At 44.1% G+C, this 14,432-nt stretch overlaps 1 protein-coding gene across 1 annotated transcript in view; it reads right to left on the bottom strand.

The window, feature by feature from the left end:
- The window catches only part of LOC115108529 (sec1 family domain-containing protein 2-like), a 189,101-nt gene that overhangs the window by 9,175 nt on the left and 165,494 nt on the right, over nt 1–14,432 (bottom strand). Inside the window, exon 6 of the mRNA XM_029632990.2 lies at nt 11,506–11,651. Coding sequence (XP_029488850.1) covers nt 11,506–11,651 — 146 coding nt within the window. The remainder of the gene's footprint in view (nt 1–11,505; nt 11,652–14,432) is intronic.

Genomic DNA, 14,432 nt, shown 5'->3' on the forward strand with positions numbered 1-14,432 from the left:
GACACCTAGCAACCAGTATCAACACAGAGCAAATAGTTCCATCCTCCTCTGCTTGACTCAGGTGTGATACAGTAATATCCAGGTAGACACACCCTTCTGACATGGAATCCTCACACCTTTGACACCTGTCAACCAGATTCACCCCATCAGCATCTAATGAAGTGATTCTACCTCATGCTGACAGCCATCTCGGCCATATTAGGCATGTGTGGGGAGACTGACTGTGTTATATAAAAGCAACATTTTATTTAAAAAAAAAATATCATCCAGCACTTCAACTTCCCCGTGCAAATACATGTCAGCTCAGTGAGCAAACACAAACAAAACAAAACAAACAAACTTGGGAGTAAACACATGACTAACTCATCTAAACACGCATTCACATACAGAGAGAAAGAGAGGTTTGAACACATTGACCTATGCGTTCAAATGAAACAAACAAACCAATTCATTCATCTCCCCATCCACCCACAAGACAAAACAGTCCTTTATAGCCTCATCTTTAGTCATCCTGCTATCACCCAGGCCTCCCATGACATTTGGAATGAATTTCCCTGTTACTAATAGATATTCATTCCCCCTGGGACCTACCTACTAAAGAGGAGGATAACAAATGATTCACGCAAACACCCACACTATCAACAACAGTATAATTAAGCAATAAGGTACGGGGGTGTGGTATATGGCCATCACGGGCACATCACACACCACTCCCCAGCATACTACTCGCCAATGTCCAGTCTCTTGACAACAAGGTTGATGAAATCCGAGCAAAGGCATTCCAGAGAGACATCAGAGACTGTAACGTTCTTTGCTTCACGGGAAACATGGCTCACTGGAGAGACGCTAACGGAATCGGTGCAGTCAACTGGTTTCTTCACACACCGACAGAAACAAACATCTTTCTGGTAAGAAGAGGGGCGGGGGCGTATGCCTTATGATTAACGAGACGTGGTGTGATCATAACAACATACAGGAACTCAAGTCCTTCTGTTCACCTGACTTAGAATTCCTCACAATCAAATGTCGACCGCATTATCTACCAAGGGAATTCTCTTCGATTATAATCACAGCAGTATCTATTCCCCCCCAAACAGACACATCGATGGCCCTGAACGAACTTTATTTGACTCTATGCAAACTGGAAACCACATATCCTGAGCCTGCATTCATTGTAGCTGGGGATTTTAACAAGGCTAATCTGAAAACAAGACTCCCTAAATTGTATCAGCATATCGATTGCGCAACCAGGGCTGGTAAAACCTTGGATCATGGCTATTCTAACTTCCGCGACGCATATAAGGCCCTCCCCCGCCCTCCTTTCGGAAAAGCTGACCACGACTCCATTCTGTTGCTCCCTGCCTACAGACAGAAACTAAAATAAGAAGCTCCCGCTCTCAGGTCTGTTCAACGCTGGTCCGACCAATCTGATTCCATGCTTCAAGACTGTTTCGATCACGTGGACTGGGACATGTTCCGCATTGCTTCCAACAACAACATTGACGAATACGCTGATTTGCTGAGTGAGTTCATTAGAAAGTGCATCGGCGATGCTATACCCACAGCAACGATTAAAACATTCCCAAACCAGAAGCCGTGGATCGATGCCAGCATTCACGTGAAACTGAAAGCGCAAACCACTGCTTTTAACCAGGGCAAGGTGACTGGAAACATGACCGAATACAAACAGTGTAGCTATTCCCTCCGCAAGGAAATCAAACAAGCTAAGCGTCAGTATAGAGACAAAGTAGAGTCACAATTCAACGGCTCAGACACAAGAGGTATGTGGCAGGGTCTACAGTCAATCACAGACTACAAAAAGAAAACCAGCCCCGTCACAGACCAGAATGTCTTGCTCCCAGGCAGACTAAATAACTTTTTTGCTCGCTTTGAGGACAATAGAGTGCCACTGACACGGCCCGCAACCAAAACCTGCGGACCCTCCTTCACTGCAGCCGACGTGAGTAAAACGTTTAAACGTGTTAACCCTCACGGCATCCCCAGCCGCGTCCTCAGAGCATGAGCAGACCAGCTGGCTGGTGTGTTTACAGACATATTCAATCAATCCTTATCCCAGTCTGCTGTTCCCACATGCTTCAAGAGGGCCACCATTGTCCCTGTTCCCAAGAAAGCTAAGGTAACTGAGCTAAACGACTACCGCCCCGTAGCACTCACTTCCGTCATCATGAAGTGCTTTGAGAGACTAGTCAAGGACCATATCACCTCCACCCTACCTGACACCCTAGACCCACTCCAATTTGCTTACCGCCCAAATAGGTGCACAAACGACGCAATCTCAACCGCACTGCACACTGCCCTAACCCATCTGGAAAAGAGGAATACCTATGAGAATGCTGTTCATCGACTACAGCTCAGCATTTAACACCATAATACCCTCCAAACTCGTCATTAAGCTCGAGACCCTGGGTCTTGACCCCGCCCTGTGCAACTGGGTACTGGACTTCCTGACGGGCCGCCCCCAGGTGGTGAGGGTAGGTAACAACATCTCCACCCCGCTGATCCTCAACACTGGGGCCCCACAAGGGTGCGTTCTGAGCCCTCTCCTGTACTCCCTTGTTCACCCACGACTGCGTGGCCAACTCAATCATCAAGTTTGCGGACGACACTACAGTGGTAGGCTTGATTACAAACAACGATGAGACGGCCTACAGGGAGGTGAGGTTGTGGACTTCAGGAAACAGCAGAGGGAGCACCCCCCTATCCACATTGATGTGACAGTAGTGGAGAGGGTAGTAAGTTTTAAGTTCATCGGCGTACACATCACGGACAAACTGAATTGTTCCACCCACACAGACAGCGTCGTGAAGAAGGCGCAGCAGCGCCTCTTCAACCTCAGGAGGCTGAAGAAATGTGGCTTGTCACCAAAAGCACTCACAAACTTCTACAGATGCACAATCGAGAGCATCCTGTCAGGCTGTATCACCGCCTGGTACGGCAACTGCTCCGCCCACAAAGCAGGGACCGAGAGACTGAAAAACAGCTTCTATCTCAAGGCCATCAGACTGTTAAACAGCCACCACTAACATTGAGTGGCTGCTGCCAACACACTGACTCAACCCCAGCCACTTTAATAATGGGAATTGATGGGAATTGATGTAAAATATATCACTAGCCACTTTAAACAATGATACTTAATATAATGTTTACATACCCTACATTACTCATCTCATATGTATATACTGTACTCGATACCATCTACTGCATCTTGCCTATGCCGTTCTGTACCATCACTCATTCATATATCTTTATGTACATATTCTTTATCCCTTTACACTTGTGTCTATAAGGTAGTAGTTTTGGAATTGTTAGCTAGATTACTTGTTGGTTATTACTGCATTGTCGGAACTAGAAGCACAAGCATTTCGCTACACTCGCATTAACATCTGCTAACCATGTGTATGTGACAAATAAATTTGATTTGATTTTGAATGACCTGGATTACCAGTTGATATAACAAGTCTCTAGCTGGCTTCAAGTTCCAAAAGCTGGTCTAGGATGAGCTCTAAACCCTGAAAGAATTAAACCAACACCGTCCGCAAGTCTATGGATAGAACTTTGTATTGGGTGTTGAGAGCGATTAAGTCTCACTTAGTTTGCTGAGTGCTTTCTGCTGAATAGGTGGACCTTCTTCCGTTTAGCCCCCAGAAGGACAAGAGTCTCGTCAGACTCCTCAGAGAGTGGTTACTATGGCAATGGAAGAAAAGTATTACTTTATGTAAGACTAACAATGCCACTGCAACCTTCCAACCAAAACAAATATGCTTTTTAGGCTTCTCAGTATGGTGTGTGTGTGCGTGTGCGTGCAGGTAAAGTCAATTGATAGATCTTGCAATTGTCTCTACTGTTGTGGTGTCAAAGTATTTTCCCTCTTAACTCACTCGTCTACCTTGAGATGGACAGGATAGCAGTACTGAGATCACGGATGTTTCCTCTTCAAGCCATTCCAGTCATGCTCTAACCCCCCCCCCCCCTCTTCAAGCCATTCCAGTCATGCTCTAACCCCCTCTTCAAGCCATTCCAGTCATGCTCTAACCCCCCTCTTCAAGCCATTCCAGTCATGCTCTAACCCCCCCTCTTCAAGCCATTCCAGTCATGCTCTAACCCCCCTCTTCAAGCCATTCCAGTCATGCTCTAACCCCCCTCTTCAAGCCATTCCAGTCATGCTCTAACCCCCCCTCTTCAAGCCATTCCAGTCATGCTCTAACCCCCCTTCAAGCCATTCCAGTCATGCTCTAACCCCCTCCCCCTCTTCAAGCCATTCCAGTCATGCTCTAACCCCCTCCCCCCTCTTCAAGCCATTCCAGTCATGCTCTAACCCCCCTCTTCAAGCCATTCCAGTCATGCTCTAACCCCCCTCTTCAAGCCATTCCAGTCATGCTCTAACCCCCCTCTTCAAGCCATTCCAGTCATTCTCTAACCCCCCTCTTCAAGCCATTCCAGTCATTCTCTAACCCCCCCCCCCCTCTTCAAGCCATTCCAGTCATGCTCTAACCCCCCCTCTTCAAGCCATTCCAGTCATGCTCTAACCCCCCTCTTCAAGCCATTCCAGTCATGCTCTAACCCCCCCCTCTTCAAGCCATTCCAGTCATGCTCTAACCCCCCTCTTCAAGCCATTCCAGTCATGCTCTAACCCCCCTCTTCAAGCCATTCCAGTCATGCTCTAACCCCCTCTTCAAGCCATTCCAGTCATGCTCTAACACCCCCCTCTTCAAGCCATTCCAGTCATGCTCTAACCCCCCTCTTCAAGCCATTCCAGTCATTCTCTAACCCCCCTCTTCAAGCCATTCCAGTCATGCTCTAACCCCCCTCTTCAAGCCATTCCAGTCATGCTCTAACCCCCCTCTTCAAGCCATTCCAGTCATTCTCTAACCCCCTCTTCAAGCCATTCCAGTCATGCTCTAACCCCTCCCTTCAAGCCATTCCAGTCATGCCCCCTCTTTTCTTGAGCATGTGAAGTGTCTGACTTCTTCTGGGTAGAAATAATTGATTAACAGCATGAAAGGTTCCAATGGATAAGGCAGGTATATACATGTGTGCACTGCATATGTTACTGAGCATTGTGTGTGTGCTATGAAACACAACATACCTGGCTAGTGTCTTGCACTTCTTTGGTGTGTTCTTATGTCAGAGAGAGAGACAAGGGCAGACACAGAGAGAGAGAGAAGGGCAGAGAGACAGGGGCAGACACACAGAGAGAGAGAGAAGGGCAGAGAGACAGGGGCAGACACACAGAGAGAGAGAGAAGGGCAGAGAGACAGGGGCAGACACACAGAGAGAGAGAGAAGGGCAGAGAGACAGGGGCAGACACACAGAGAGAGAGCAGGGCAGAGAGACAGGGGCAGACACACAGAGAGAGAGAGAAGGGCAGAGAGACAGGGGCAGACACAGAGAGAGAGAGAGAGAGAAGGGCAGAGAGACAGGGGCAGACACACAGAGACAGAGAGACAGACAGACAGACAGACAGACAGACAGACAGACAGACAGACAGACAGACAGACAGACAGACAGACAGACAGACAGACAGACAGGAACAAAGTGAGCCAGAGATACTGACAGACAGGAACAAAGTGAGCCAGAGACACTGACAGACAGGAACAAAATGAGCCAGAGACACTGACAGACAGGAACAAAGAGGGCCAGAGACACTGACAGACAGGAACAAAGAGAGCCAGAGATACTGACAGACAGGAACAAAGAGCCAGAGACACTGACAGACAGGAACAAAGAGAGCCAGAGACACTGACAGACAGGAACAAAGTGAGCCAGAGATACTGACAGACAGGAACAAAGAGAGCCAGAGATACTGACAGACAGGAACAAAGAGAGCCAGAGATACTGACAGACAGGAACAAAGAGAGCCAGAGATACTGACAGACAGGAACAAAGTGAGCCAGAGATACTGACAGACAGGAACAAAGTGAGCCAGAGATACTGACAGACAGGAACAAAGTGAGCCAGAGATACTGACAGACAGGAACAAAGTGAGCCAGAGATACTGACAGACAGGAACAAAGTGAGCCAGAGATACTGACAGACAGGAACAAAGAGAGCCAGAGATACTGACAGACAGGAACAAAGTGAGCCAGAGATACTGACAGACAGGAACAAAGAGCCAGAGATACTGACAGACAGGAACAAAGAGAGCCAGAGATACTGACAGACAGGAACAAAGAGAGCCAGAGATACTGACAGGCAGGAACAAAGAGAGCCAGAGATACTGACAGACAGGAACAAAGAGAGCGAGATATACTGACAGACAGGAACAAAGAGAGCCAGAGATACTGACAGACAGGAACAAAGAGCCAGAGATACTGACAGACAGGACCAAAGTGAGCCAGAGATACTGACAGACAGGACCAAAGTGAGCCAGAGATACTGACAGACAGGAACAAAGAGAGCCAGAGATACTGACAGACAGGAACAAAGAGAGCCAGAGATACTGACAGACAGGAACAAAGAGAGCCAGAGATACTGACAGACAGGAACAAAGAGAGCCAGAGATACTGACAGACAGGAACAAAGAGAGCCAGAGATACTGACAGACAGGAACAAAGAAAGCCAGAGATACTGACAGACAGGAACAAAGAGAGCCAGAGATACTGACAGACAGGAACAAAGAAAGCCAGAGACACCGATTGTAAGATTTGTAATTACTTACTCGCAGTGATTACATTTGACATAGTGCTGTTACACTCTGGGAAAAAGAACATTGAGTTCTTAAGTGTCTGAAAGAAAAATGCCACCCCCCTCTCCCTGTCTGACCGTGAGGAATATTCTAAGATTAGAGGGAGAGGAGGTTGTCATAAACAAAGACATCTTGACCTGAAGACATGAAATTGACTGGAAGAGTGACTCAGTGGGGAGACGTGGTGATGTTTGTATTTTTTGAGTTTCTGTCAAGAAAAGCCAGTAACTCACAGATACAAAGCTCTGATCCATTTAATTGTACTCAATAATTGTACTTCATCATGAACAGAGAGAGTACTAACACATAGCACTTAGCTGTCTTACTATACTTGTGAAGACTTTTTGGCGACCAGGAATTGATTCCCATTTAAAATCTTAAAACCCTAACCCTAACTTTCATCTTAAACCCTAAACCTAACTTTCATCTTAAACCCTAAACCTAAACACTAACCCCTCCTTCTAATTTTTGTTGGTTTACTATTTGTGTGAGGACTTTTGATACTCACAAGTATACTAAAATGTGCACGCATACACACACACTAAAATCTAAAGGCACAGCTATTATGCAGAGGCTTTGCCACTGTTTGGGGCCAGGCAGACATAGAGAACTAGAATGCAGATACTAGATGGGGTTGTAATTTTTACAACCCTGAAATAAACATGATAATACTGTATATCAAACTCATTGTGAGCTGTGGCAAGGTACAGTCAGAGGAAATGTATTGAAGGTAGATTGGATTGCAATATATGTCATGGAACATGTCATGAAATATACATCATTAAACCTACGTCATTAAATAGTCTATAAATACATGCAATTATCAGATATCTTAAGCAGCTTATTGTAAGGTGAGGGGAAAAAAAGATTGAAAGTAGGAGACATTCAGAGAGACATGCTAACATCTACAGGGCCCGGTTTTCATTTGTCAAACATTATCTATATGGATTTCGCCTATTGAATAGGATTAAATGCATAGAAATAGAATGAATAGAACAGACAAATTATTTACTTTAATGGTGACTCCCATTCTATTCATTCTATTTCTCTATGCCAGTGGTTCTTAAACTTTTTCAGCCTGGGACCCAAATTAGAAATTCTGTGTTTTCCTGGGACCCAAGGTTAGGAAAATATGCAACTATACGTAAATATCGGTACATTTCAATGCACTTATGCCTAAAAAAAAATGCAATATAGGTAAAAATAAATAAAAATGAAATACCCATAAATATATTTTCATGTTTATTTTTCCCCATTAAAAACACTCCTACACACCTGTCTAGGTTGGAACTGGTGCTGTTAAAATACAATACATAATTTAATTCTGAACTGGAATAAATGGATTGATTACATCACACAGATGTATAACAGAACACACACACACACACACACACACACACACACAGGCTTTTTGGTTGTGCAACGCTAAGTAACAGTACAGATCAAAACACGCAGGCCTACTTACTGTATACATTATTGTTGATAGACAGTTTAGGTTGGAACTGTTGCTGTTAAAATACATATTTTTTAAAATTTTGAACTGGAATAAACTGATTGATCACGTCACACAGATGTAGACCAGAACACACACACACAGTCCTAATGAGAGGTGTGTGGCTGGTTGAAGTTTTCAACAAGCATGTCTATTCTGGGCTCAGTTTTTCACAGTGCAACACTGGTCATGCTCAGCATTGACACGGTTTCTGTACTTGACAACCCTGACTCGCATAGATATGTGGTGCCAAACTGGATCAGAACATCTACTGCTTTCTCAGTCAGGCAGGAGACCGCTTCCTGCTGTAGATGAACAACCCAGAACTGTGTGTGTTTGTCTCATGCATCTTACTTCAATCAGTTTATTCCAGTTCAGAATAAAAATGAATCATTGTAACAGCAACAGTTCCAAAAATAATTTCTACAGTAAAATGTACAGTAGGCCTGAATTTTGATCTTCATCTGTTTTTTAGGGTTGCACTACTATCAGTAGCTAGCTAGCTTGCTTTGGCTTACGTTAGCTATTAGCTGTGTAACGTAACAAGGCCAGGGGATTGTTGAAAGAGAAACTCACATCTACTACTATGAGAGTTAGAACTACCTTATTTCTGCTCATCATCACCTGTTATACAATGACAACAATGCCTTGCTAGCTGATTTACTTTTCCACCGTCAAAGCACTGTTTCCTGAAGCACTGTTTCCTGAAGCACTGTTTCCTGAAGCCCTGTTTCATGAAGCCCTGTTTCATGAAGCCCTGTTTCATGAAGCCCTGTTTCATGAAGCCCTGTTTCATGAAGCCCTGTTTCCTGAAGCACTGTTTCCTGAAGCACTGTTTCCTGAAGCACTGTTTCCTGAAGCACTGTTTCCTGAAGCACTGGCAAATTCTTCACATACAAAGGCAAATTCTTCTCATACTTTGTTGATTTCCTAAAAGCCTTCGACTCAATTTGGCATGAGGGTCTGCTATACAAATTGATGGAAAGTGGTGTTGGGGGAAAAACATACGACATTATAAATCCATGTACACAAACAACAAGTGTGCGGTTAAAATCTGCAAAAAACACAAATTTCTTCCCACATGGCCGTGGGGTGAGACAGGGGTGCAGCTTAAGCCCCACCCTCTTCAACATATATATCAACGAATTGGCGAGGGCACGAGAACAGTCTGCAGCACCCGGCCTCACCCTACTAGAATGTGAAGTCAAATGTCTACTGTTTGCTGATGATCTGGTGCTTCTATCACCAACCAAGGAGGGCCTACTGCAGCACCTAGATCTTCTGCACAGATTCTGCCAGACCTGGGCCCTGACAGACCTGGGCCTTGTCAGACCTGGGCCCTGACAGTAAATCTCAGTAAGGCCAAAATAATGGTGCTCCAAAAAAGGTCCAGTCGCCAGGACCACAAATACAAATTCTATCTATACACGTTGCCCTAGAGCACACAAAAAACTATACATACTTTGGACTAAACATCAGCGCCACAGGTAACGATTTGAGAGACAAGGCAAGAAGGGCATTCTATGCCATCAAGAGGAACATAAAATTCAACATACCAATTAGGATCTGGCTAAAAATACTTTAATTAGTAATAGAACCCATTGCCCTTCATGGTTGTGAGGTCTGGGGTCCGCTCACCAATCAAGAATTCACAAAATAGGAACAAAGACCAAATTGAGAATCTACATGCAGAATTCTGCAAAAATATCCTTAGTGTACAACGTAAAACACCAAATAATGCATGCAGAGCAGAATTAGGCCGATACCCACTAATTATCAAAATCTAGAAAAGAGCTGTTAAATTCTACAACCACCTAAAGGAAGCGATTCCCAAACCTTCCATAACAAAGCCATTACGTACAGAGAGATAAACCTGGAGAGTCCTCTAAGCAAGCTGGTCCAGGACAGCAACACAATTAGACCCAACCAAATCATGAGAAAACAAAGAGATAATTATTTTCAATGTGTAATTAGTAATTAACAAACAAACTAGAATGCTATTTGTCCCTAAAAAGAGAGTACCCAGTGGCAGAATACCTGACCACTGTGACTGACCCAAACTTAAGGAATGCTTTGACTATGTACAGACTCAGTGAGCATAGCCTTGCCATTGAGAAAGGCTGCCGTAGGCAGACCTGGCTCTCAAGAGAACACTGCCCACAAAATGAGGTGGAAACTGAGCTGCACTTCCTAACCTCCTGCCCAATGTATGACCATATTAGAGACACATATTTCCCTCAGATTACACAGATCCACAAAGAATTAGAAAATAAACCCGATTTTGATAAACTCCCATATCTACTGGGTGAAATACCACAGTGTGCCATCACAGCAGCAATATTTGTGACCTGTTGCCACAAGAAAAGGGCAACCACTGTAAATTACAACCCATATTTAGGTTTATTTATTTTCCCTTTTGTACTTGACCTATTACTTGACCTATTTGCACATTGTTACAACACTGTATATATACATAATATGACATTTGTAATGTCTTTATTCTTTTGGAACTTCTGTGAGTGTAATGTCTACTGTTCATTTTTATTATTTATTTCACTTTTTTATATGATCTACTTCACTTGCTTTGGTAATGTTAACATATGTTTCCCATGTCAATAAAGCCCCTTGAATTGAACCCATTCACTACATCTAATCATTCAGTTCCCTGTCAACACAATGCCTTCCTCATCAGCTCTCAGATCACAGTAGAGGCTCAGGACAGTGGAAGTGGAACGATCTGGCTATTCTTTTGTGTTGTTTAGTCATTGTTGTTTTTCCTACTGAAACCAGAGGATAAAGCCAAGCCATTCACAGGTGCCTGTCTGCCTGCAGTGCCCTCCTACAAACACACACTAACTCACTCTAAAGAGGAGGAAGACTGTGTGTGCTACATAGGAAAAATGCGCCACGCTGGCACACAATGATGTGAGAGATTCATTCAGAAGACTGTGGCTCTGACGCAAGACTGGGATGAGAGGAAGGAAGAGCAGAAGACAAAGTCTTCTATTCTACCTGGGACTGACGTCAATGTCATTGCCACTAGGGTGTCTATGAAAGAGGGGAGGAGAAAGTGGAGAATAACTGCCTGAGATCTATGGAGATACAATATGTACGTATGAGCAGAACATTTATCTATAGTTGAACAGATGAATAGACACAGGGAGATAGGCGTGGACAGTAACGTAGACAGAAACTCGATACTAGGAAATAGTCATGTCTTCTGGAGGATGCTGTGGAGGTGTGTTGGAGAGGGACTGGGATCCCTGGTACCAATGACGTTGTTGAGGTGTGTTAGTGAACGACTGACCTGGTGTACTCCATCGCTGGCTGTGTAGACGGAGTTGAGCTGTTTGAGGTGGTCTCGGGCGTGGCTCAACTCTCTGAGGGTGTCAAACACCCCCTCCACAGCAGTATGGGCCCTCTCCATGGTGAGCTCTTCAATACTTCCACACCCTACACAGAGAGAGAGAAACACACACACAAAGCAAAACATTTACCAGTGAATATCCTCCTCTAATCAACATTTCATTTCATGTTGCCCCATTTCAAAAAATTACCTGGGGAAGAAAATGTTGTGTTCTGATTATGAGGTGGAATTTGCTATCATGGCCCCAAAAAGTCTGAGAACCCATGCCCTAAATAACTCAGTGTCCTGTACATTGGACTAGACTACCATGGTAAAAACCAGGAGAAAGAGTACAAAAGGCCCTTTATTTACCAGAGAATGTCCTCCTCATATCTAATCAACATTTCATATGGCCCCATCTCCAAAAAGTGCATGGTCAATAAAAAGTTTGGTCAATAATACACCCAAGAAGACAGAGGGTGGGAGAGGCAGAGACAGACAGAGACAGACAGCGGGGGAGGCTCTCCATGCCCAGGTCGGAGTGCTGTTGGCTAGGGGTAGGTAACAGTGGCATCTACGTCTCTCTCTCCCTGATAAGGAATGTGGTTGTCGTTGGTTAATGAGAAGGTCACGTGGTATTAAGACATACAGTATAAAATACATAATATCAAACATGAAACCACATCAGTAGGACAGACACTCAGGGAGACAACACCTGGGATGAATAATTGTGCATAGTGATGACTACAGCAGGACTACTGCCAAACAGCACACTTACATAAGATCCTCTGGGTTGTTTTCTCCTAAAGGAACCGTTATATATGTAGGCTGCTAGCCGAGAGGTTATAGTTCAGTCCAAAGTCTCCATATCAAAAGGAATACTTTGCTACCATACTGACCAATCACTCTCAGTCTGGGGCTCTAAGCTTCTGTATCCTCCCTAATCAGGAACACAACTACTGACCAACCGTGTGTATATATATATATATATATATATATATATATATATAATATATATATATATATACAAAGGCGGAGGTAGCGGTCCTGCTGCTGGGTTGTTGCCCTCCTACGGCCTCCTCCACGTCTCCTGATGTACTGACCTGTTTCCTGGTAGCGCCTCCATGCTCTGGACACTACGCTGACAGACACGGCAAACCTTCTTGCCACAGCTCGCATTGATGTACCGTCCTGGCTGAGCTGCACTACCTGAGCCACTTGTGTGGGTTGTAGACTCCGTCTCATGCTACCACTAGAGTGAATGCACCGCTAGCATTCAAAACATCAGCCAGGAAGCATAGGAACTGAGAAGTGGTCTGTGGTCCCCACCTGCAGAACCACTCCTTTATTGGGGGTGTCTTGCTAATTGCCCATAATTTCCACCTGTTGTCTATTCCATTTGCACAACAGCATGCGAAATGTATTGTCAATCAGTGTTGCTTCCTAAGTGGACAGTTTGATTTCACAGAAGTGTGATTGACTTGGAGTTACATTGCGTTGTTTAAGTGTTCCCTTCATTTTTTTGAGCAGTGTATATACACACGATATGTAATGTTGTATTTTCCCCCAAAGAGGGAAGGGAGTTCTGGATTAGAGCATCTGCTAAATGACTAAAATGTAAATTTAAAATGTAGTTAAATTAAATGCTTTGCTTTTGTTTCATGGTTTGATGGAAACCTGTCATGAATAAGGGGTTTTCAAGTCACGCATGCTCATTGACATCCAGTCAGAGATGAGGTGTCAAGTAAATCTAATCTACAAAGAAAACAGGCAGCACACTTAACTCTCAACAGTAGTAGTTTCTAGCCAATTATCTTGTTCTATACCTTGGGTTTACTCTATCTATCTATCTATCTATCTATCTATCTATCTATCTATCTATCTATCTATCTATCTATCTATCTATCTATCTATCTATCTGTGTGTGTACAGTATGTATGTCTACACACAAAAATCCATATTTGCCATAAATATTTACAAAACCTCTTTCAGATTAAATATATTTTGTTCATTAACACAACTGAACTGGAGTTGTGCCCATGTATACATGGATATACACCGAGTGTACAAAACATTAGGAACACCTTCCTCTTTTGCCCTCAGAAAAGCCTCAATTCATTGGGGCATAGGCCAGCATCCCTGTGGAACGCTTTCGACAGCATATAGAGTACAAGCTGTCAAAAGCATTCTACAGGGATGCTGGCCCATGTTGACTCCAATACTTCCCACAGGTGTGTCAAGTTGGCTGGATGTCCTTTGGGTGGTGGCCCACTCTTGATACACACGGGAAACGGTTGAGTGTGAAAAACTCAGCAGCTTTGCAGTTCTTGACACACTCATACCGGTACACCTGGCACCTTACCCTGTTCAAAGGCACTCAAATCTTTTGTCTTTTCCATTCACCCTCAATGCAACACATACACAATCCATATCTCAATTGTCTCAAGCCTTAAAAATCCGTATTTAACCTGTCTCCTCCCCTTCATCTAAAGTCGTGGCCAAAAGTTGAGAATGACACAAATATTAATTTTCACAAAGACTGCTGCTTCAGTTTGTATGATGGTAGTTTGCATATACTCCAGAATGTTATGAAGAGTGATAAGATGAATTGCAAAGTCCCTCTTTGCCATGCAAATGAACTGAATCCCAAAAAAACATTTCCACTGCATTTCAGACCTGCCAAAAAGGACCAGCTGACATCATGTCAGTGATTCTCTCGTTAACACAGGTGTGAGTGTTGACGAGGACAAGGCAAGAGATCACTGTCATGCTGATTGAGTTTGAATAACAGACTGAAAGCTTCAAAAGGAGGTTGGTGCTTGGAATCATTGTTCTTCCTCTGTCAACCATGGTTACCTGCTTTGCACAAAAAGGGCTTCACAGGCAAG

Source organism: Oncorhynchus nerka, linkage group LG24 (genome assembly GCF_034236695.1).
Source record: "Oncorhynchus nerka isolate Pitt River linkage group LG24, Oner_Uvic_2.0, whole genome shotgun sequence".
Classification (NCBI taxonomy): Eukaryota; Metazoa; Chordata; class Actinopteri; order Salmoniformes; family Salmonidae; genus Oncorhynchus; species Oncorhynchus nerka.